This window comes from Anolis sagrei, chromosome 6, assembly GCF_037176765.1.
Source record: "Anolis sagrei isolate rAnoSag1 chromosome 6, rAnoSag1.mat, whole genome shotgun sequence".
Taxonomy (NCBI): Eukaryota; Metazoa; Chordata; class Lepidosauria; order Squamata; family Dactyloidae; genus Anolis; species Anolis sagrei.
Window position 1 is genome coordinate 131195742 of NC_090026.1, and position 24022 is coordinate 131219763.

The following is a 24022-nucleotide window of genomic DNA, read 5'->3' on the forward strand; positions in this document are numbered from 1 at the left end:
GCATTTAAGGAGCTAACCTTGAGACTGATCTTTGGGAGAAAATATTCTGTCACGTTGCCAGGGCTCTGCCTTATTTAGGTAGAGATGAACCAAACTCCCAGTTTTATCAAACAGTTTAATTAAAACAGCACTTACTTGCGGGCTGTTTTAATAGACCAAAATATAAAACATAAAGATAGCACTCAGCCACAGAATAAACAAAAACTGATTGCAAAAATAACTTCGTAGTCAAAAGCGTCCAGTCCAGTGGTCAAACGCCGAGAGTTCAATAAACAAAGTCCAGGGATCAAGAGTCTATACTGTAGTCAAAAGCCAGTCCAGAGATTCAAGGTTCCAGGGTTACAAGGGTTCAGGAGACAGGTCAGGATACGGAAAATCCAACAGACTTGGGGGGAAAGCCAGCAGCATCCACCACCAAAATATGACAACAGATACTTTTCTTCCTAAGATCAGTCTCAAGGTTAGCTCCTTAAATTCAATAACAAGCTGCAACCTATCCCCTCCATGCCTTCACCCTAATTGCTTTTACCTGTAAACTGTTACTTACAAACTACTCAGCCCTTTAGAACCAAAACTTGCATTAACCCTTCCATCACCAACTGCCAGGTCTACTACCACCAACCAGCATCAACTATGGAACATATGACAGGTAGCCAAGGACTAAGCTGGAAGCTCCCTCCCGATGCAAACATACCCTCGGCCTCTCTGCAGACCAAAAACCTGCACGGCAAAACTCAGCAGTGATCCCATCCCCTTTTTATTTAGTTTAGTAGCAAAGAGCTGAAAAAGATTGGTTCTAAATTACAGAAGAGGAAGTCCATGTTACATTTATACAGAAGGAAAGCAGAGGAGCCCCCAAACCCATCTCCCCAGGAGGCACAAGGGGGGCAGCGTCATTGGGGCGGGAGCGCAGGCCCACCTTTTCTCGGATGGCCGAGGAAAGACGAAGCCTCCACTCCACGGCTGCATTCACCCAAGGAAGGCTGACAGCCCTCGATGATGGGCATTGCAGTCCAACCTCTAGAAGAAGGCTCACGGGGTTGGCATTCCTCCTGTGCCGCCTTCAGCTGCTCCCCAGCCCTTTGGAACAAGTGGACCACTATCCCAAAATCCCACGACGATTCAAGTTTTGCTGCTGAGGAGCCCGAGAGCAGCTCACCCTTCAGTCCCACCGTTGCAAGATGTGTGGGGTTGCATGAGTGTATCTCCATTCAAGGAAGGGCTGCAGAGCTAACAATCCCAAAATGGACCCCCCCCCCCCCAAAAAAAAAAAAAAGGCTTGGAGGCAACCATTGAGAGCCTGGCTGGAAAACCAAGAGGAGCTTTGGCAGCAGAGGATGAGACCCATGGGCGTTGCGCTCTGCCCTCAAAATGGACAAAGCACTTGTGGAGGAGAGCAGCAGCAAACCGTTCTGGGAGAGTCACACAAACGCCGCTCCTGCCGGGACTCCCTTCTGTGGGCATTATTCCCTCCAAAGGCAAGTGAGCAACAGCCAGGACGAGGAATAGCGGAGGAAGAGGGGCTGATTCGGCTGCGTGGTCACAACGCGGATGGTGCAAGGCACTGGGCGGCCCCTTCCTTTCCTTTCCAAAAGAGCAAGAGTCTGTGGGGCTGGTGGAGGAGCCAAGAGCGGCCCAATGCAGAGCCCAGGTGAGCCTCTCGAAGTTGGAAGAGCCTGGTAGCGAAGTCCATGTGGGGCAGCCAAGCCTCCTTGTGCAGAAAACCGTGCAGATTCACCAAGCAATGGGGCATTAGCAACACCTCTGTGCCCTTCCCTGGGTGCTACAGGAGTGGGTCTGGCTCACACAGATCTGCGGAGACTTTTTTGACCGCCACTTGCCAGCAGGAACAAGGGTGAAGGGCGCATGCAAACCGCATCAAGAGGAGCCCAGGAGTCCCACCCCTCTTTGAGGCAGAGAAGGAAGGGCGGCAGGATGCAACAGAGAGAGAAATCCAGCTCGGGAATCTTCCTCGTCCACAGCCTTAGGGGAACCTGTCTGCTCAGAAAGCAAGAGAATGAAGGAGAACGGTCTCCTGGCCATGTTTTTGTTGTGTGAAACCAGCCGGCTCCCTCTCCCACCCTAGACAAATGGGGAAATCCCAACAGCCACAGAGTCTGCTTGCCCTCCTTCCGCTCCATTCTGCTCACGTCTTGTTGAGGGTCCAGAGCGGGTCCAGCAGGCTGAGGGGGTCGTCGCTGGGCCGGGACCCTCGCAGGCCCTCCCCGTTCTGGGGCTGGAGGAAGCTCTGCTTGCTGACCCGCTGCCGGCCCTTGAGGGCGCTGTCCAGGGTGAACGCCTCGGGCGTGAGAGAGGCCAGCAGCTCCAGCGAGGAGGAGGAAGGGGCCACCGCGGAGGAGGCAAGGGCGGAGGCAGCATCCAAGTCGGGGGGTCCCTCCTCCGTCTCCGCCTCTTCCACGTGGTTGCTGTTCTCTGACGGAGCCTCTGGCCCCACGGTTGGGGGAGAGAGGGGCGGAGGGGGCGGCTGCTCTGGGACCACAGACACCAGTGGGTCTGGCACGGCCGGATAAGGAGCAGCTGCTGGGAAAGTGCCGGCATTGGTCATGGAGGGCTCCATCAGGGGCTGACCGTTGGCAGCGGACGTTTCTCCCCCTCCGGAGGGCGGCCGGATGCTGAGCTTGGCAATGGTGGCCTGGATGGAGCTGATGGGCATGTCGCCCCCCAGGACCAGGTCCTGAGGGTCTTGGTGGACGTACGGCTGGAAAGGGAGGAAGAATCTATATAAATACAAATGTCATGTTCCTTTGTGGGATTAACAGAACTCAAAAACCACTGGACGAACTGACACCAAATTGGGACACAAGACACCTAACAACCCAATGTATGTCCTTCACTCTAAAAAATTGATTTTGTCATTTGGGAGTTGTAGTTGCTGGGATTTATAGTTCACCTACAATCAAAGAGCATTCTGAACACCACCAATGATGGAATTGAACCAAACTTGGCACACAGTTCTCCCATGACCAACAGAAAATACTGGAAGGGTTTGGTGGGCAGTGTCCTTTGGTTTTGGAGTTGTAGTTCACCTACATCCAGCGAGCACAGTGGACTCAAACAATGGTGGATCTGGACCAAATGTAGCATGAATACTCAATATGCCCAAATGTGAACACTGGTGGAGTTTGGGGGGAAATAGAATCTTGACATTTGGGAGTTGTAGTTGCTGGGATTTGTAGTTCACCTACAATCACAGAGCATTCTGAACCCCTTACTTACTTGCCATCAGCTTGCTTGCTTACTTACTTGCCATCAGCCAACAAAAGAACAACAAAAGAATAACAAAGCCAGCGGACCGGACGGGATCCCTGCTGAAATCTTTAAAGAGGGAGGACCCGAGCTGACACACCAACTCCACCAGCTCATAGAAAAAGTGTGGGTGACCGAGAAAATCCCAGCAGACTTCAAGGATGCCACCATCATCACCCTCTTCAAAAAAGGGGAAAGAACCCTACCAACGATAGAATTGGGCCAAACCTCCCACACAGAACCCCCATGTGGGCCACATCAATGCATGGCAGGGTATAAATAATAATAATAATAATAATAATAATAATAATAATAATTATTATTATTATTATTATTATTATTATATAGATGGCGGTTTAGGCATTACAAAACAGGTATTTTGGCAGTACCATGGTTTCAATGCCAACAACATTCTATAGAGAGTGTCAGCTTCATTTGGAGATTTCTATAAAGTGGCGATATGGAAGGAGACATCCACATTTAACCACCACTACAAAGTAGACAAGTGTAGACAAAGTAGACGGCTAGTAATAGTAGTAATAATAATAATAACAACACACCTTTACATAATTATATTCCACCCTATCTCTCTGGAAGGACTCAGGGTGGATTCCCAACATAAAAGATAAACATTCAGTGCCCTTGACAGCATGGGGTCTGGGTTTGGGGGGAGATGGAGCCCTGCAGTGGGCTTCTAAAACAGTGACTCCTAAGCTTTGACCACTTTGACTAGGGGCCACTCTCCAATTTCAGCCCCAAAAGGGTTGTGAATCAGTTTTTGGTCAACTTTAGATTTGGTTTGAGGTGCTGATTCAGAAAATTGCCTTGGATAGACTACACCAGCTCTAGTTTCTGATACAGAACATATGCCATGGTCAGCAACAGGGAAGGAGTGGCAGACAGCACAAAAGGAGCGGAAAAATAAAATAAATAAACAAAGAGGATGGAGGCTCATGGACGAGATTTTCATCCTCACAGCCTACTGGTGCTCGAACAACTGCTCTAAAAGAACCAGAGGATTGTGTGTTTCTAGGCCAGAGTTTCCCAACCTTTGTTTCTCAATATTTTGGACTTCAGCTCTCAGAATCCCTCATTGCTGGCCAGGCCGACTAGAGAAAGCTCAGGGCGTTGTTGAAGGCTTTCATGGCCGGAGTGACTGACTTGCTGTGAGTTTTCCGGGCTGTCTGACCATGTTCCAGAAGCATTCTCTCATGTGGTTTCACCCACATCTATGCCAGGCATTCTCAGAGGTTTGTTTATGTATTTATTTACCATATTTATATAGCGCCTTTCTCAGCCCAAAGGCAACTCAAGGCGGTTTACAATCAGCATAATTCAATGCCCCCAACAACATAAAATACAGTTGTTGGGGGCACTGAATTATAAATCATATAAAAACAATAAAAGCAATACAAAAAAACACAAGTCCTCAGCGTCTCATCGCTAAAATCATTTTCCAGGTTGAGGAGTCTGTTGGAAACTAGGCAAGAGAGGTTTATATTCCTGTGGAATGATGTCCAGAGTGGGAGAAAGAACTATCTGTTTGAGGCAAATGTAAATGTTGCAGTTGGCCATCTTGAGTGGCTTTGCAGCTTCAAAGCCTGGCTGCTTCCTGCCTGGGAGAATCCTTTGTTTGGAAGTGTTAGTTGGCCCTGATTGATTCTTGCCTGGATTTCCCCTGCTTTTGAGTGTTCCTCTTTATTTACTGTCCTGATTTTAGAATATTTATTTATTTCCAATATTTCTATCCCGTTCCTTCTCGACCCCCAAAGGGGGACTCAGGACGGCTTACATTTGGCAGCAATTCGAAGCCACTACATACAACAAAGCAATATAATAACAATTAAAACAATAAATAGAACATTCATTAAAAAAAACTCCATTGCTCTTCCTTTCAGGGCGTCTTCTCTTATAAATGCACTTTTTATCCCTATCTTACCCAGGGTTTTAACCTTTTAACATTTTACCTCATACATCTGGCCCACCCTCTGTGTTCGATTTTATTATCCTATTTTATATTGTTTATCTACCAGTATTAAAAAAACTCTAAAATTAGAACAGCACAACAACAGAGAGGAGACAAACAAAGACATCTAATCACCTCTCAACAAAAGATTGCTCCAGGCACTGCCAGGCAATCAAATGCTAATCAAGGTGGTCAGTTGAAACATTCACACCTAGCTCCAGCAGACAAGAGTTCTTTGCGCCACCCTGGTCATTCCTCAGATATATAAACCCCCTTTTTCCTAGTTCCAACAGACCTCACTACCTCTGAGGATGCTTGCCATAGATGCAGGCGAAACGTCAGGAGAGAATGCCTCTAGAACATGGCCATATAGCCTGAGAAAACCTACAACAACCCAGTTTATTTTATTTGTTATTGATATATTTTGTTATGATGTATTTTTTGTTATTTTGTGTTTAATCATGTTGTATTATTCTGGGCTTGGCCTCATGTTAGCCGCCCCGAGACCCTTTTGGGGAGATGGTGGCGGGTTATAAATAAAGATTATTATTATTATTATTATTATTATTATTATTATTATTATTATTATTATTATGAAAAACAATAACAACAGCATAAGCAGCCATATTATCATTCCAGTTGAATTCCATTTCAACTGGTAGCCAGCCAGTTCATTTTTATGCAGGTGCCAGAGATTACCATATGTGCTATTCACAGTTGACCACGATGGGAAACAATACATGTGTATAGGAGAGAATGCTTCAGGAACGTGGCCATACAGGCCGGAAAACTCACAGCAACCTGACCTTCAGAGCTTTTCTATCCCTTCCCCAAAACCCTGTTTTGACATTTAAACGGATGCCGTGTCCCTTCTGGGCCACCATTTTTGGAAGTTCTGGAGCCAAAGCCCTGACCACAAAGAGAGAATGGCTCAAGGCCCACCAGCGGTGAAGGAATCCCACCAGCGTGTGTCTTCAATTCAAATAAAGAGATACGAATTTTGAAACTGTTCTTCTTCTGACTCCTTGAGACTTGATGCAGTGGCAGGTTGGTACCTGCACATGGGCAGAGGCACCTTTCTCCCATTGGACTCCCCCTCCCCAGTGTCCAAAGGTCAAGGGGATGATGTGGCTCACCTTTTGTGGGCCGGAGGTGGTGCTGGGAGGCTTGCAGGCGGAGGAGGCGGCGATGACCCCATGCCTCTGCAGGACCTGCTTGGCGTGTTTCAGGACCGCCTCGAAGCAGAACTTGAGGTGGAGCTGGAAGGGAAGCAATGGTCAGCGAGGCACCCTTGACCCAATGCCCACTCAGAGAGAGAGAGAGAGAGGCCTTCTGCCTCCAAGTCACTTTGCACAATAATGAATGGCTTTACATTAAGGCAGGCATGGGCCAACTTGGGCCCTCCCTCCAGGTGTTTTGGACTTCAACTCCCACAATTCCTAACAGCCGGTAGGCTGTTAGGAATTGTGGGAATTGAAGTCCAAAACACCTGGAGGGAGGGCCCAAGTTGGCTCGTGCCTGCTGCAAACCAACTAGAGTCCCATTGGAGGAGGAAAGGAGGGCTGTGGCCCCTCGCGTGGCCCCTCTAGTGCCCCTGGCCCTACCTTCTCCTGCAGCATGTGCTTCCTCTGCTGGCGGATCCTCTTCACCATCTGGGCCAAGTCCGGGATGCTGTTCCCAGCCTCCACTTCCTGCATTGCGGCATAGAGCAGGCAGAAGGCCCCCGTGCGCCCGACCCCAGAGCTTCAGGAGGAAGAGGAGGAGGACTGAGTTAGTAAATGTTACACCTTAGCTGGGGCAGAGGCACCCTTCTCCCATTGGACTCCCCCTCCCCAGCGTCCAAAGGTCAAAGGGATGATGTGGTGAGCACTCACCAGGAAGCCCAGCAGAGAAATAAACAGTTTATTGAAAAAGCACACACAGTAAAAGAGTAAAAAAATAAATAAATCCAAAGGTAAGATAAAAAGTCTCACAAAACCAGAGATGAAATTCCAATGCAAAGGTTAAAGCATGAATCTAAATCCAAGGAGCAGGGTAAACTCGTGAACTTGAATGATCCAAAGACGAGGAATAAAACATCCACTCAAGTGATCCAAGAATCGAAGAACAACACATTAGCTGGAGTTCATGGTAAAATCCCCAAAACTTAAAGCAAAACTTGAAGCGGGAAACAAGGCAAGAGCTCGCTTCAAGTCATGTCAAAGCAAAGAACAACACATGAGCTTGAGTTCATGATAAAATCCCCAAGACTTAAAGCAGAACTTGAAGGGGGAACCAAGGCAAGAGCTCGCTTCAAGTCATGTCAAAGCAAAGAACAACACATGAGCTTGAGTTCATGATAAAATCCCCAAGACTTAAAGCAGAACTTGAAGCGGGAACCAAGGCAAGAGCTCGCTTCAAGTCATGTCAAAGCAAAGAACAACACATGAGCTTGAGTTCATGATAAAATCCCCAAGACTTAAAGCAAAACTTGACCAGGACATGGCTTGAAGCGAGAACCAAGGCAAGAGCTCGCTTCAAGTCATGTCAAATCAAAGAACAACAAATGAGCTTGAGTTCATGGTAAAATCCCCAAGACTTAAAGCAAAACTTGACCAGGACATGAAGCGAGAACCAAGGCAAGAAATCCTTGCTCTAATTGCTAAGATACTTGATCTAAAAAACCAAAAGCAGTTTTCCCCATTAATAAGGCAGCAATGCATGAAAGCATTCCTTCGGCCCTTCAGCCATCTTTTCCCACTGCCTGACTTGCACCTGGAATTCTTCCCACGCAGAAGCCATCTCGCCTCCCTATCTAATCTCTTCTCTTGCCTGTCATCCTGCAAAACAGTTTCATTTTCACACAGAGTCCACCACACAAACACAGGCTGATTCCCAACAATTTGCATCATAGGATAATCTTAATGCTGAGCCAAAGCAAAAGGGGAAGCTGCTTCAGGAGCTGCACCTGGAGCTTCTATTTGAGAGACGTCATCTCTAATTCAATGGCCATGGTTCAATGCTATGGGATCCTGGGATGTATAGTTTGGTGAGGCATCCGCATCCTTTTACAGAGAAAACTCAAGGCCTTGCAAAACTATGCCCCCTCCCTTGACTCCATTGCATTGAACATAAAGTGGATTCATTCCACATCAGAGACGAACCCCAAGGTTTTCTTTTCCATCACTTGAAGCTTTCGTGTTCTATCGCAAAGGAATTCTAAGCAGGCAGTAATTGCAATGGCCATAAGGAAAAGTGCGCACTTTTTGCTGCTGCGCATGACATTCAGCAGCAAATACTTTTTTGTTTTTGTTTCCAGGCTTTTGAAAATTGAGGTGCGCATTAGACTCGAGTCAATATGGGTAGTAATAATAGTAGTACATAGTACATAGCAAAAGTTGCAACTTCTGGGTTGCTGTGAGTATTCCGGGCTGTCTGGCCATGTTCCAGGAGCATTCTCTCCTGACGTTTTGCCCACATCTATGGCAGGCATCCCTCAGTGGTGTAGGATGCAGGGAGTTGCAGCCTAGCCCCTTCTGTTCCTCAGCCTAAAGCCCTTCACTTTGGACTGTTTGGGGAAGATGGGGGGCAGGACCTTCTCAGTGCCTACCCCGGCCTTGGGGCAGACAACTCAGAGAGTGGGAAAGGGAACTGCCAGAAGCTTCCCGCAGGTGAGCACCTCCACCCCTCCTTGCATCCCTGGCCCCAGTTGGCCCGTCTGTATCTCTGCTTCCTTACCTGCAATGGACCACGATGGGCATGTGCAGCGGGCGCTGGTGCAGGTAGTGGCTGTGCACCTCCTGGATGAAGCGGAGTAGGACACCTTTGCTGTCGGGGAGGCCGCTGTGGAGGGGAGGGAAAAGGTCAGCATCCAGACTCTCACAAGGAGATTCCTCCTGCCCAGGAGGAGAGAGTCCCTCCCGTACTCCAAGATTCTTAGAACCACCAAACCTTGGAACAACCCTGACAAAATATCTTTTCTTGTAATCTGAATGCACAGCCTCATGCTCCAGACATGAGCATTGGGCCAAGGCGGGCCCTGCCTCCTGTTTTGGACTTCAGCTCCCACCATTCCTAACAGCCTTAGGCCTTTCCCTTTCCCCCCCTCAGCCTGGTGGTAGTTTCACATCTCCTGTCAGACTGTAGGATCTATTTAGCAATATTAAATAACCACTCACAAGCCGTTTTTGCTTTGAAATGAATATATTGCTTGTTTCTCTGCAGCAAAGAAAGATACTACTGACTTTTTCCCACCACCACTTCCTTTTATACACCTTTCCTGCCCATCTCCCCCTCTTCTCAGTTTCCTTATTAGAACTTGTGGCTTCACAAGTTGCAATACAAGGCTTCCAGCACCCTTTGCTGGCTTCGAAATGTCACAGAGAGAGAATTGATTCAGCCAGGATAATTCAGTCAGGATGTCACAGAGGGAATTTGTGATGTCTTCATGCCGTCGGAAATTGACTCCTAACATCTCCAAGATATTTCACTATGTAAAGTAAAGGTAACGGTTTCCCCCTGACATTAAGTCTAGTCATGTCTGCCTCTGGGGGTTGGTGCTCATCTCCATTTCTAAGCTGAAGAGCCGGCATTGTCCGTAGACGCCTCCAAGGTCATGTGGTCAGCACGACTGCATGGAGGACTGTTACCTTCCTGCTAGAGCAGAACCTATTGATCTACTCAGATCTGCAAGTTTTTGAACTGCTAGGTTGGCAGAAGCTGGGGCTAACAGCAGGAGCTCACCCTGCTCCCTGGATTCGAACCACCGACCTTTCGGTCAGCAAGTTCACCAGCTCACCGGTTTAACCTGCTGCACCACCAGGGGGTCTTATAATAATAATAGCAAAAAGGTTTTCCCCTAACATGTTCGACTCTAGGGTGTGGTGCTTGTCTCCATTTCTAAGCCGAAGTGTCGGCGTTGTCCGTAGACACCTCCAAGGTCATGTGGCCAGCATGACTGCATGGAGCGCCCTTACCTTCCTACCGGAGCGGTACCTATTGATCTGCTCACATTTGCATGTTTCAAAACTGCTAGGTTGGCAGAAGCTGGGGCTGACAGCGGAAGCTCACGCCGCTCCCCGGATTTAAACCTGCGGCCTTTCAGTCAACAAGCTCAGCAGCTCAGTGCTTTAACCCACTGTGCCACAGGGGGCTCCAATATAATAATAATACTACTACTGATAAAACTTTATTTGGATACCACCTTATTTCCCAAGGGACTTAGGATGGTTTCCAACATGTAAGGCAGTGTTTCTCAACCTTCCTAATGCCGTGACCCCTTAATACAGTCCCTCATGTGGTGGTGACCCCCAACCATAACATTGTTTTTGTTGCTACTTCATAGCAGTCATTTCACTACTGTTATAAATCATAATGTAAATATCAGATATGCAAGATGTATTTTCATTCACTGGACCAAACTGGGCACAAATACCCAATGCACCCACATGTAAATGCTAGTGGGGTTGGGGGAGGATTGATTTCGTAATTTGGGAGTTGTAGTTGCTGGGATTTATAGTTCACCTATAATCAAAGAACATTCTGAACTCCACCAACGATGGATTTGAACTCCCATGACCAATGGAAAACACTGGAAGGATTTGGTGGGTATTGACCTTGAGTTTGGGAGTAGTAGTTCACCTATATCCAGAGAGCACCGTGGGCTCATGCAATGGTGGATCTGGACCAAACTTGGCACAAATACTCAATATGCGCAAATGTGAACACTGGTGGAGCCTGGGGAAAATAGACCTTGACTTTTGGGAGTTGTAGTTGCTGGCATTTATAGTTCATTACAATCATAGAACATTCTGAACTCCATCAACGATAGAATTGGCTCAAACTTCCCACATGGAATCCCCGTGACCATCAGAAAATACTGTGCTTTCTGATGGTTTTTGGCGACCCCTCTGACACCCCCTCACAACCCCCTCTGGGGTCCCGACCCCCAGATTGAGAAACACTGATGTAAGGCAATCATTCAATTGCCACAAAGAAACCATACGGACAATCACATCAAGATAAACACATTCGGCAATCTAATTAAACAACTGTAGACATCACAAAATACAAAAAAAAAATTCTACTAAAACACACTAAAGATTAAAAAACATGAAAAATACGGTTTCATTGTAGCTCCATCAATAGAGGTTCAAAAAAACCCGAAAAGCTTTCAAGGACAAACCCATTTTGGAAGCTTTCTTCCAGCGTGGAAGTGATGGTTGCCTGTTGTGTCTTGGGGGCTCGTCCAGGCTTCTTCCGGCCACGGAGGCCCATCCAAGCTCAGCTCCCCCCTCCCTCCAATGCCGAAAAGGGGGTTGCCTAAGAGCAGTGTTTCCCAACCTTACTAATGCTGCGACCCCTTAATACAGTTCCTCATGTTGTGGTGACACACAACCATAAAAATAATTTTCATGACTGCGTCACAACTTTAATTTTGCTACTGTTATGAAGCATAATGTAAATATCTGATTTCCAGGATGTATTTTCATTCACTAGACCAAATTTGGCACAAATACTCGATACACCCAAATTTGAATACTGGTGGGATTGTGGGGAGATTGATTTTGTCATTTGGGAGTTGTAGTTGCTGGGATGTATAGTTCACCTACAATCAAAGAGCATTCTGAACTCCACCAGTGATGGAATTTTACCAAACTTGGCACACAGAACTCCCATCACCAACAGAAAATACTGGAAGGGTCTGGTGGGCATTGACCTTGAGTTTGGGAGTTGTAGTTCACCTACATCCAGAGACTACTGTGGACTCAAACAATGATGGATCTGGACCAAACTTGGCACAAATCCTCAATATGCCCAAATGTGAACTCTGGTGGAGTTTGAGGAACATAGACCTTGACATTTGGGAGTTTTAGTTGCGGTGATTTATAGTTCATCTACAATCAAAGAGCATTCTGAACCCCACCAATGACAGAAATGGGTCAAACTTCCCACACAGAACCCTCATGACTAACAGAAAATATTGTGTCTTTGGCGACCCCTCTGACACCTCCTCGCAACCACTCCAGGGGTCCCGACCCCCAGGTTGAAAAACACTGCCTAAGAGGTACCTACAGCTCAGGCCAGGAGGAGAACTGCAGGTGGATGATGGTGCGCTTGAGGCTCTGGTCCCGGAACTGGAGGCTGATCATGCGCTCGGTGTGGGTCGGGGTGGCCTTCTGGCTGGTCAGCACCAGCGTGATGGGGCCCTGGACCATGGGCTGCCCTCGCTCCGTTGGGAAGTAGCGCACTACCTTTTGCTGCCGGACAAAGAATCACAGTTGGAAGAGGGTCATCTCCAAAGAGCGGAAAACAAGCCCACTCTCTCTCAGCCTTCTCTCCAAGCTGAACGTCTCCAAACTCCCTCCACTGTTCCTCATAATGCTGGCATGGTCCAACTTTGGCCCTCCAGGTGAGCTATGCAATTCCTAATAGCCTCAGGCTTAAGTGGCTGAGGGGGAAAAGGAAGGGGGCTGAGACTGTTAGGAATTGTGGGAGTTGGAGTCCAAAACACCTGGAGGAAGAGCCCAAGTTGGCCCAAGCTTGTCATAAGGCCTTCAACTATTTTGGTAGTTTTGGCCCAAGTCTTTAATGTTGAAGTTGTTTACAATTCATAATGTAGATTTTAAAGTATGTATGTATGTTTGAAATGCAGCAGCTACGTGCCAAGTGTAATGTATTCCTGTGTGGAAAGAGTTAACTGAACTATGGAGGGAATGGCATTCCTAGAGAGGTCATAAATCAAGTGTACAGAACAAATGGATGCAGCTTCGTATGTCATACGTCACTCTGGAATGCAAGAGGTGTGGACTAGTACTGATAACCGTTAGTGTGTTCGCAATGTTACGATCAGACGGTAAAGAAGCAAGTTTACGATGTGCTGAGTGTTAAGTAGCTTCAAATGTATATAGCTGTAAAATAAAATAGTTTATAGCCTGAAGTGGCTGTGACTGATCTGTTCCTGCTTTGCTGTGCTGTCGATGCCACTGACATTTAATCTGTTGAGGTCATTTTGGACCCCGATCCCTTGCTATTATGAGCCCATCTTCCCAACTTGATCTCAACTAGAAATTTGATCTTCCACTGCCTTCTATGTCATCCAAGACACTGGACAGAATCACCTTTTGGGTCACCTTCTCCACCTCCGCCTCCCTGGCTCACCTTCTCCATCTCCTGCTCGGAGACCAGCATGACCACCACGGAGACCTTCTGCTCGTAGATCATGAGCCAGAAGTCGGAGGCGGTGCCCACCAGCGGGGCCTGGGTGGCGATGATGGTGGGGCAGTAGGAGGAGAGGTCCTCGATCCGGCTGGCGTTGATGTAGTCATCCTTCCCGGACTGCAGCACCACGCGGTTCTTGTCGTAGGGCATGATGTCCTGGTGCCGGTTCTTCATGGCGTAGCAGCGGGCGATGGCGATGGAGCGCTGGCGGGCCTCCTTCTCTTGGGCCTCCTGAAGCTCTTTCCACAGGCCGTCCAGCTCCATGCCCCCGGGACCGGGCCTCCCCAGTGCCGCCACCGCCTCCTGGAAGCGCTCCAGCTCCGAGAGCAGCCTCCGCAGCCGCTCGGGCTTCTCATAGGGGTCGTTCTCGATCAACTGCACCGCCTTGGGCCGCAGGCCGTCCTTGGCGTCCGCTTTGGTGGGCTGCAGCAAGGGCTGACCTACTGCCGCCTTGGGCCCACCATGTTGGCTCTCTGGGCTAGAGGACAGCAGGTCGTCGGTGGTGGAGGAGGAGGAGCCCTGCCGGTGGAAGGGGGTCTCGGAGGGGCCCTGCAGCGAGGAGGGTGGGGCCTGCAGGGCCATGGGGGGCTGCGGCTGTGGGGAGGGGGCTGGCGAAGGCAGGGCGGCACCCGGGACCACCACCCCTCCAGTCATCTGGGCCAGTCCTGGACTGGGCGGCGGAGGGGGTGGTGGCTGCTGGGGTCCTGGGGGCATCTGGGCGGCAACCGGACCGTAGGCCCCTTGGGCTGCTGGGGGCATGGGCTGCATGGCGACAGCGGCGTGTGAGGGGCGCAGGGGCAGTGGCTGTCCAGGCCCCACCATGCCCACTGTGATGCTGGAGCCCCTGGGGACCTGGGCTGGGAAGGCCATGGCCCCGGAGTGGGGGGGAAGTGCCAGCGGAGGGGGCATCTTGTCAGGCAGCTGGTAATGCTGGGGAGCCATCTGCCCCGGGATCTGTCCCTGGACCGTGGGGTGAACGGGACCCTGGCTCAGGACGGTGGGTGGGACAGAAGCCTGGGGTGGGAAGGGACCCTGGAAGGGGCCCTGTTGGGGGGGCTGCCCTCGGGGCAGGAACTGAGCTTGGTATGGCTGGCCCGCAATTGCCTGAGGCTGGGCCTGCCGGTCAAGAGGGCTCTGGTGATGCCCATGAGGAGGGAAGCCGGGCTGGGGATGGGGCTGAGCGGTGGAGTAAGGAGCCACGGCCGGTGACATGTAGGGAGGCCCACTCACTTGTCCGTAAGGATACTGGGCGGCGGGCCCTTGGGGTCCCACAAACCCTCCCTGCGGAGGAGGAGGAGGGGGCGCTGCCCAATGAGAGACCGGGCCGGTGACCCCCCTGGGGGCGGAGCAGCTGGAGATGGGGCCCTGGATGCTGTCTACAGTGGTGGTGGCCGGGCGGACGACCTGCGCCTGAGAGGGGAAGTTGTGGACCCCAAAGTTCTGGTGGGGAACTACAGTGGTGGGCCTCACCGCCAGAGGCATGGGCTGCGCTGGGGCCACCACTACATTCCCGTGGGTTGGACGGCCCATGACGTAACCCCCGCCCGGGGCAGAGACTGACATGGGGATGTGCTGGGGGGATGTGTGCTGGGGGGGCAGCGGAGGCCCCGGGTAGGGTGGCTGCCCGGGGGCCAAGGGGGGCCCCTGTACAATGGTCCTCGTTGGATACACCTGAGGGCTGGGGACAGCTGAAGGAGCAGAGCTCATCGGAGGGGGGCCCGCCCGAGGCATGGGAGGCGGCATCTGGTGGGCGGGGAAGTGGGCCGGCACCGAGACCCCGGGGAAAGGCCTCTGTCCAGAGGCAGCAGCGGGGGCTCTGGGGGGCTGGTACTGCCCAGGCATGGCCCCCCCTGCCATGAAGTGTCCCGGGCTGAAGGGAGCCTGGGGCTGGCTTGCTCTGGGGGGCGGCAAAGGAGTGGCCCCAAAGGCCTCAAGGCCTGGACCCCCCATGCCTGCGCAGGCAAAGGCCGGGTCCATGCCGAGGGCCGCCAGGGCATCGGGGGGCAGCTGCGCCAGGTGGGAGGCCAGCACCTCGGGCGGGAGGCTCCTCAGCTCCTCCGGTAGGTCGGCCAAAGAGAGGGAGGCCAGGGCCGGCATCATCTCGACCCCGTCCGGGTCCGTAGGCTTCTTCTGAAGCGGTGGTTTTGGAGTCGTAGGCCTGGGCGGGGGCCTCATCTTTGCTTCCCTGGAAACACCAAGAGCAGAGAGAGAGAGTAGAAAGAGAGACCGAGGAGCAGTCGAAATATGTGCCATAAAGGAAAAGCCCTCCAACTCCAAGTACACACATTCCCCTCCTGTCTGCCTTCAGTCCCCGGCCGTGGGGGGGCGGGTGGGGTGGGGGTACTTACTTTGCCAAGGCCTGCTGCCTGGCTGCTTCGGCCGCTTTGCAGGCCGCCCGGCCCTTCTCCAGGAGCTTGGCCACTTTGCTCTCCAGGTCGGCATAGAAGTCCTTCCCCTCCTGGGACTTCTTCATCAGGTCTTCATACGCTTCGTAAGAGGCCACCAGCGACTGCAGGGTTGTGTTCCACCTGAGGGTTAAATGGGTAAGTTCAATCTAAGCAGGTATATACCGGTAGCTTTATAGTCCTCAGTTTGTGAGAGGTCTCTGTGGGAGAAGAGCCTGTGTGTTAGCAGGCCTCAGTATGAGAAGGCCTCAGTGTTAGTTCGCCTTAGCATATGGGGCATCAGTGTGAGAGAGCCCTCAGTGGGAGAAAGCCTCAGTTGGAGAAAGGCCTCAGTGTGAGGGAGGCCTCAGTGTTATTTCGCCTTAGTATATGAGATGCATCAGTCTGAGAGAGCCCTCAGTGGGAGAAAGCCTCAGTTGGGGAAAGGCCTCAGTGTGAGGGAGGCGTGTTGGTTCACCTTAGTATATGAGAGACATCAGTCTGGGAGAGCCCTCAGTGGGAGAAAGGCCTCAGTGTGAAGGAGGCCTCAGGGTTAATTCGCCTTAGTATATGAGAGGCATCAGTCTGAGAGAGCCCTCAGTGGGAGAAAGCTTCAGTTGGAGAAAGACCTCAGTGTGAGGGAGGGCTCAGTGTTAGTTTGCCTTAGTATATGAGAGGTAACAGTCTGAGAGAGCCCTCAGTGGGAGAAAGCCTAAGTTGGAGAAAGGCCTCAGTGTTAGTTCACCTTAGTATATGAGAGGCATCAGTCTGAGAGAGCCCTCAGTGGGAGAAAGCCTCAGTTGGAGAAAGACCTCAGTGTGAAGGAGGCCTCAGTGTTAGTTCGTCTTAGTATATGAGAGGCATCAGTCTGAGAGAGCCCTCAGTGAGAGAAAGCCTCAGTTGGAGAAAGGCCTCAGTGTGAGGGAGGCCTCAGTGTTAGTTTGCCTTAGTATATGAGAGGTAACAGTCTGAGAGAGCCCTCAGTGGGAGAAAGCCTAAGTTGGAGAAAGGCCTCAGTGTTAGTTCACCTTAGTATATGAGAGGCATCAGTCTGAGAGAGCCCTCAGTGGGAGAAAGCCTCAGTTGGAGAAAGACCTCAGTGTGAAGGAGGCCTCAGTGTTAGTTTGCCTTAGTATATGAGAGGCATCAGTCTGAGAGAGCCCTCAGTGGGAGAAAGTTGGAGAAAGGCCTCAGTGTGAGGGAGGCCTCAGTGTTAGTTCGTCTTAGTATATGAGAGGCATCAGTCTGAGAGAGCCCTCAGTGAGAGAAAGCCTCAGTTGGAGAAAGGCCTCAGTGTGAGGGAGGCCTCAGTGTTAGTTCGCCTTAGTATATGAGAGGCATCAGTCTGAGAGAGCCCTCAGTGGGAGAAATCCTTAGTTGGAGAAAGGCCTCAGTGTGAGGGAGGCCTTCCCTCCAGCCTCCGTCCCCAGTGCCACGGCCTCCCCGCACTCACTTGTGCTCCACCTCCGACAAGGCCTTGCGCACGGTGGCGTACTTGACGTTGGCCTCAGTCAGGGCCTTGAGGATGTTCTCCTGGGCCGCCAGGTTCTGCTCCAGGTAGACCTTGATCTGGTCGTACTTCTTCAGCTGCTCCTCAAAGAGTTTCTGGCGCAAGAGGGAGGCAAAGCAAGATGGTGAGGGGTCAAGGGGCAAGGAAGGCGCAGGAAGAGGAAACTGGCCAAAATGGAATCAGAGATATGTAGATCAGAGAGGTAGGAAGTGGCTTCCTAATGGATTGGTGCCCAAGCTTTGGCCAAAATGGTGGTTTCCAGGTGAGCTGGACTACAACTCCCACCATCCCACAGCCCTCAGGTCCCTGGGGCTTGTTTTGTTTATCTATATAAATAAAAATGTAATGTTTGTTTGTGGGATTAATATAACTCAAAAACCACTGGATGAATTCACACAAAATTTGGACACTACACCCCTACCAGACCGAGTGACCATCACTCATAAAACCCGCCCAAAAAACAATGGAAAGGACTTAAAAACCCAAAAAAGCTAAATGACAATACAGCGCATGTGCGAAAACAACTGCTCACACCACCCCCTAGACCAGTGGTTCTTAACCTGGGGTCCCCAGATGTTTTTGGCCTACAACTCCCAGAAATCCCAGCCAGTTTACCAGCTGTTAGGGTTTCTGGGAGTTGAAGGCCAAAAACATTTCGTACCCCAGGTTGAGAACCACTGCCCTAGACCAAGCCCTTTAGGGAAGGAGGATGCTCCAAATGTACTACTTCCAAGCTGCAAGCATGCTTTTCCTTGGATTTCTTTGAGAGCATCCTAATCCGTACATATCCGGGACCCGGAGGTTTAGCCCAGCTGTTAAATCATCAGCAACTATAAGATTTATCAACCAAAAGGTTGCAAGTTTGAAACCCCGGGTTGGCGTGAGCTGCCAACTGTCAGCCTAGCTCATTGTTTACCTAAGCAATTCGAAAACAGTTTTAGCTATAATTAGAGAAATTAGGTACTGCTAAAAAGCGGTGGAGATGTTTTACGATGCAATAAAGAAAGATGATCAGAAAGTGCTGGGTGACCAAAAGGAAGGAGGAAGTCCTGACAGCTCTTCATCATAGAGGATAGAGCAGCAGCACCCCCTGGACCCAAGCCTAACCTTCCACGGCACCAAAAACAGCTGAAACAAACCACCTCCTGGTCTGTCTGTCTGTCTATTGTCTATACAAAGAAGCATTGAATGTTTGCCAAATACGTACTGTGATCCACCCCGAGTCCCCTTTGGGGTGAGAAGGGCGGAATATAAATAGAGTGTTGTTGTTATTATTATTATTATTATTATTATTATTATTATTATTTCCTATTTCCTATTCCTGGACTGCAACTCCTAGCAATCCTCCAGATAGATAAGAGATAGATTAGATAGAGATCAATAGGTAGGTAGATTGATGAGGAGAACTGCTGGGAGTTGCAGTCCAAGAATACGCAGAGAAAGAAGAAAGGAGAGAAAGAAAAAGGGAGGGGAAGGAAGGAAAGAGGTAGAGTAGGAAGGAAGGAAGGAAGGAGAGAAAGAAAGAAAAAAGGGAGGGAGGAAGGGAGGGAGGGAGGGAGGGAAGGAAGGAAAGGGGGAGGGAGGGAAGGAGAGAAAGAAAAAGGGAGATGAAGGAAGGAAAGAGGTAGAGAAGAAAGAAAAGAAGGAAGGAAAGAGAGAAGGAAAGAAAAAAGGGAAGGAAGGAAGGAAGGAGAGAAAGAAAAAGAGAGGGGAAGGAAGGAAAGAGGTAGAGAAGAAAGGAAGAAAGGAAGGAAGGAAGGAAGGAAGGAGGGGGGGAATGAGGGAGGGAAGAAAGGAGAGAAAGAAAAAGGGAGGGGAAGGAAGGAAAGAGGTAGAGAAGGAAGGGAGGAGAGAAGGAAAGAAAAAAGGGAAGGAAGGAAGAAGAGAAAGAGGTAGAGAAGGAAGGAAGGAAGGAAGGAAGGAAGGAAGGAAGGAAGGAAGGAATTAAGGAAGGAAGGAGAGAAAGAAAAAAGGGAGGGAGGGAGGGAGGGAGGGAGGGAGGGAGGGAGGGAGGGAAGGAAGGAAGGAAGGAAGGAAGGAAGGAAGGAAGGAAGGAAGGGGGGAGAGAGGGAAAGAAGGAGAGAAAGAAAAAGGGAGGGGAAGGAAGGAAAGAGGTAGAGAAGGAAGGAAGGAAGGAAGGAAGGAAGGAAGGAAGGAAGGAGAGAAGAAAAAAGAAGGAAGGAAGGAGAGAAAGAAAGGAAAGAGGGAGAGAATGTTGGCCACAGCAATGCGTGGCAGGTACAGCTAGGAGTTATATATGTGTGTGTGTGTGTGTTGTTTATTTTCTATCCTGCCCACCTTCTTGTATGAAACCCAAGGCAGCTCACAATATAAATCAGGTGTGGGCCAACTTTGGCCCTCCAATTGTTTTGGACTTGAGCTGCCATGATTCCTAACAGCAGGTAGGCTGCTAGGAATGGTGGGAGTCCAAAACACCTGGAGGGCCAAAGTTTGTTCCGCAGCGCCTCACCTTCATCTCGGACCGGTCGGTGGTGACCAGGGAGGTGGTGATGTCATCCTTCTGGATCATCTCCCGCAGCTGCTGCTCTAAGGAGACCCGCTGGTCCTTCATCTCCTGCACTTTGGACAGGATCCGCTTCAGGTTCTGCATCACCTGCTGGTCCTCTGCAGGGAGAGACGGGGCTGGTGAGGCTCTATCTGAGAGCAGGGCAAAAAGGGGGAAAGAGGGACAGTCCCCATCCAAATAGACTATAAGCAGGCATGGGCCAACTTGGGCCCTCCCTCCAGGTGTTTTGCACTTCAACTCCCACAATTCCTAACAGCCTACCGGCTGTTAGGAATTGTGGGAGTTGAAGTCCAAAACACCTGGAGGGAGGGCCCAAGTTGGCCCATGCCTGGACTATATTATGACTCACCTTCGGTCAAGCTGGGGCTGGGCAGGGCCGCCCTCACTTGCTCCAAGGGCCCGCTGAGCAGGCGCAGGTTGCTGATGTGGAGGTTCATGGCCTTGTGCAGCTCGGTGTTGGTGAAGCTGGCCTTCTCGTGCACCTCCATGTACTTGGCCCACTCCTTGGCCACTTCGGCCAGCCCCGAAGAGGAGGGTGCAGTGGCCGGAGGGGAGTCCTGGGGCTGTGGAGGGGCCTTGCCCAGCGCCTCCCGCTGCTTCTGCTCCTGCGCCTCGTCTTCGTCCAGAAGGTCCTTGATCTCCCGCAGAGAGGCCTCCACGTCCGTAAAGACCCCCGAGAGGACTGGTGGGAGAGAGAGGGGCGTCAAGGAGGAAGGAAAACAAGGTGGGATCAGGCAGGTGTCAAGCACTTCAGCCTGCCAGGTTTACTTAAGGTATCATAGAATCAAAGAGTTGGAAGAGACCTCCTGGGCCATCAAGTCCAACCCCATTCTGCCAAGAAGCAGGAATATTGCATTCAAATCACTCCTGACAGATGGCCATCCAGCCTCTGTTTAAAAGCTTCCAAAGAAGGAGCCTCCACCACACTCTGGGGCAGAGAGTTCCACTGCTGAACAGCTCTCACAGTCAGGAAGTTTTTCCTCATGTTCAGATGGAATCTCCTCTCTTGTAGTTTGAAGCCATTGTTCCCTTGAGTCCTAGTCTCCAGGGAAGCAGAAAGGAAGCTTGCTCCCTCCTCCCTATGACTTCATCTCACATATTTATACATGGCTATCATATCTCCTCTCAGCCTTCTCTTCTTCAGGCTAAACATGCCCAGCTCCTTAAGCCGCTCCTCATAGGGCTTGTTCTCCAGACCCTTGATCATTTTAGTCGCCCTCCTCTGGACACATTCCAGCTTGTCAATATCTCTCTTGAACTGTGGAGCCCAGAATTGGACACAATATTCCAGGTGTGGTCTAACCAAGGCAGAATAGAGCATGGGGAGCAGGACTTCCCTGGATCTAGACAATAGGCTCCTCTTGATGCAGGCCAAAATCCCATTGGCTTTTTTTGCTGCCACATCACATTCCTGGCTCATGTTTAACTTGCTGTCCACAAGGACTCCAAGATCTTTTTCACACGTACTGCTCTCGAGCCAGGCCTCATTGTCCCCCATTCTGTATCTTTTGTTTTTCATGTTAATTATTGTATAGTTTTTGAGTGGTTTTTTTGCACTGCAAATAAGATCTGTGCAGTGTGCATAGGAATTCGTTCATTCTTTTTTTCAAATTATAATCCGGCCCTCCAGCAGTTTGAGGGACTGTGACCTGGCCCTCTGTTTAAAAAGTTTGAGGACTCCTGTTGTAAATCTTTAAATATTTCTGGGGGCTGAAAAATCACCCCAAAATCAGCTGCAAATGAACCCAGAAGTATCACCATGCCACTTCCTGTCATCTTGTACATGTCTCCACAGACTGTTGCCAAGGGGGAAGACATTTCTCCTGGACACAATCATTTTCTGTGTTCAAATAATAATAATAATAATAACAACAACAACAACAACTTTATTTATACCCCGCCATCATCTCCCCAAGGGGACTCGGGGCGGCTTACATGAGGCCAAGCCCAACAATACAGCAATGCAGATATCTATATAAATAAAAATGTAATGTTTGTTTGTGGGATTAACATAACTCTAAAACCCCTGGGTAAATTGACACCAAATTTGGACACAAGACACCTCTTAGGCCAATGAGTAACCATCACTGATAAAACCACTGAGAAACATTTATTAGTATTTCAATGGGAATTGTAGGCCTGCTTTTGGCTGATGAGATAGGATTGTTGTTGTGGTGTGCTTTCAAAGTCGTTTCAGACTTAGGTTGACCCTGAGCGAGGGCTGGGTAAATGACCTTGGAGGGCCGTATCCTGCCCCTGGGCCATAGTTTGAGGACCCCTGATCTACAGGAAGCTTCTGGTGGTAGTTAAGTAAAAGCTGTATTATTTTGCATCCGTTATAAAGCACGGGGGTTGCATTTGGAGGCAGGAGGAATCATCCTGCTTGGGAGACCAGTTCATGACACTCTCTGATGACCCTGCGATCCCTCGGCACCTGCTTACCCTGCATGGACTGGACCAGGTTCTTCACGGTCTCTGGGCGCACGCTCAGGGCCGCGCATTTCTCCATCAAGACGGGCGGAATGTGGTCGTACATGTCCAGGTTGTCGACGGTCTCTGGATCCAGCTGCAGGGAGTCCATGAACTGCCTGGAAAGGGAGGGAAGCTCCGCTTCAAACGCTGACAAAACCCTCCCACAGAAGATGTTTTGATTATGAAGCCAAGGCAGGAAGTGCTAAACAGGATTATTAACTTTTCTATCTTCTGTGTTTCTATGTTAGGCACAGGCAAACTTTGGCCCTCCAGGTGTTTTGGACTTCAACTCCCACAATTCCTAACAGCCTAACGGCTGTTAGGAATTGTGGGAGTTGAAGTCCAAAACACCTGGAGGGCCAAAGTTTGCCCATTTCTGTTTTATATTCTCTGAACCATTTGTCCATCCTTTCTGGGAACATACGTACTCAAGGACTTCGTTCTTCGCCTCGATCTTGGCCATGACTTCCCTCAGCAGCTTGGCCTTCTCCTCACTGGAACAAAAGAGGAAGCACAGAAGCGTCAAAGCAGGGAAGGCTTTCATAGAATCATAGAATCAAAGAGTTGGAAGAGACCTCCTGGGCCATCCAGTCCAACCCCATTCTGCTAAGAAGCAGGAATATTGCATTCAAATCACCCCTGACAGATGGTCATCCAGCTTCTGTTTAAAAGCTTCCAAACAAGGAACCTCCACCACACTCCGGGGCAGAGAGTTCCACTGCTGAACGGCTCTCACAGTCAGGAAGTTCTTCCTCATGTTCAGATGGAATCTCCTTTCTTGTAGTTTGAAGCCATTGTTCTGCGTCCTAGTCTCCAGGGCAGAAGAAAACAAGCTTGCTCCCTCCTCCTCCCTGTGGCTTCCTCTCACATATTTATACATGGCTATCATATCTCCTCTCAGCCTTCTCTTCTTCAGGCTAAGCATGCCCAGCTCCTTAAGCCGCTCCTCATAGGGCTTGTTCTCCAGACCCTGCTGACTAAAATAATGTGGCCTCGCCCTGCCTCTCAAACAAAGCAAACACTCAAGCAGCTAATTTTAAACACTCTCTCAGATTCCTAGTGCCCTCTAAGACAAGGCTTACCTGAAGCAGAAGGGAACAAAATGGCTTCTTGCTTCCTCAACCTCTGTGGGAGCACAACTGCCAATTGAGTTCAGGCCCTGGCTTATGTAGGGTAAACAGGAAGCAGCAACAACTCACTCTGAGAACAATGAGCCCCTAATTGCTGCCTTGCACTGCTTTTGCTAAGCGGAGTCTCACGCAATGCCCGTCTGTGCATGCTTCAAAGGCTAGCACTCCTCAACCTTCCCCGCTGCAACAGGCCTGAGAAGACCCCACACCCACTTCCCTGGGGAATCCAAGGTCCCATCTAGACTGCCAGATAAAATCCAGATTATCTGATCTGAACTGGATTATATGGCAGTGCCCCTGGTGGTGCAGCAGGTTAAACCACTGAGCTGCTGATCATGCTGACCAAAAGATTGGCAGTTTGAATCCGGGAAGCGTGGGTCTCCCAGGGTCTGCCAAAAATCTATATATATATAAATGCTCTGTGCATAATGAGTACCTTAAAAACAAAAGAACCAATGAACGAAATCACACCAAATTTGGCAACAAAACGTCTCACAACACAAGGAGTGACCATCACTCAAAAAATATGATTTTGTCATTTGGGAGTTGTAGTTGCTGTGATTTATA

At 50.0% G+C, this 24022-nt stretch overlaps 1 protein-coding gene across 1 annotated transcript in view; it reads right to left on the reverse strand.

The window, feature by feature from the left end:
* Window positions 1–1255: 1255 nt before the first annotated feature.
* The window catches only part of PTPN23 (protein tyrosine phosphatase non-receptor type 23), a 58192-nt gene continuing 35425 nt past the window's right edge, over window positions 1256–24022 (reverse strand). The window contains exons 14-25 of the mRNA XM_067470429.1: window positions 22754–22819; window positions 22296–22441; window positions 20203–20535; window positions 19797–19951; window positions 17270–17421; window positions 15781–15960; window positions 13373–15617; window positions 12287–12471; window positions 8951–9055; window positions 6838–6976; window positions 6370–6492; window positions 1256–2719 (exon numbers count right to left, since the gene is read on the reverse strand). Of these exons, the coding sequence (XP_067326530.1) occupies window positions 2147–2719; window positions 6370–6492; window positions 6838–6976; window positions 8951–9055; window positions 12287–12471; window positions 13373–15617; window positions 15781–15960; window positions 17270–17421; window positions 19797–19951; window positions 20203–20535; window positions 22296–22441; window positions 22754–22819 (4402 nt within the window). The 3' untranslated portion in view covers window positions 1256–2146. The remainder of the gene's footprint in view (window positions 2720–6369; window positions 6493–6837; window positions 6977–8950; window positions 9056–12286; window positions 12472–13372; window positions 15618–15780; window positions 15961–17269; window positions 17422–19796; window positions 19952–20202; window positions 20536–22295; window positions 22442–22753; window positions 22820–24022) is intronic.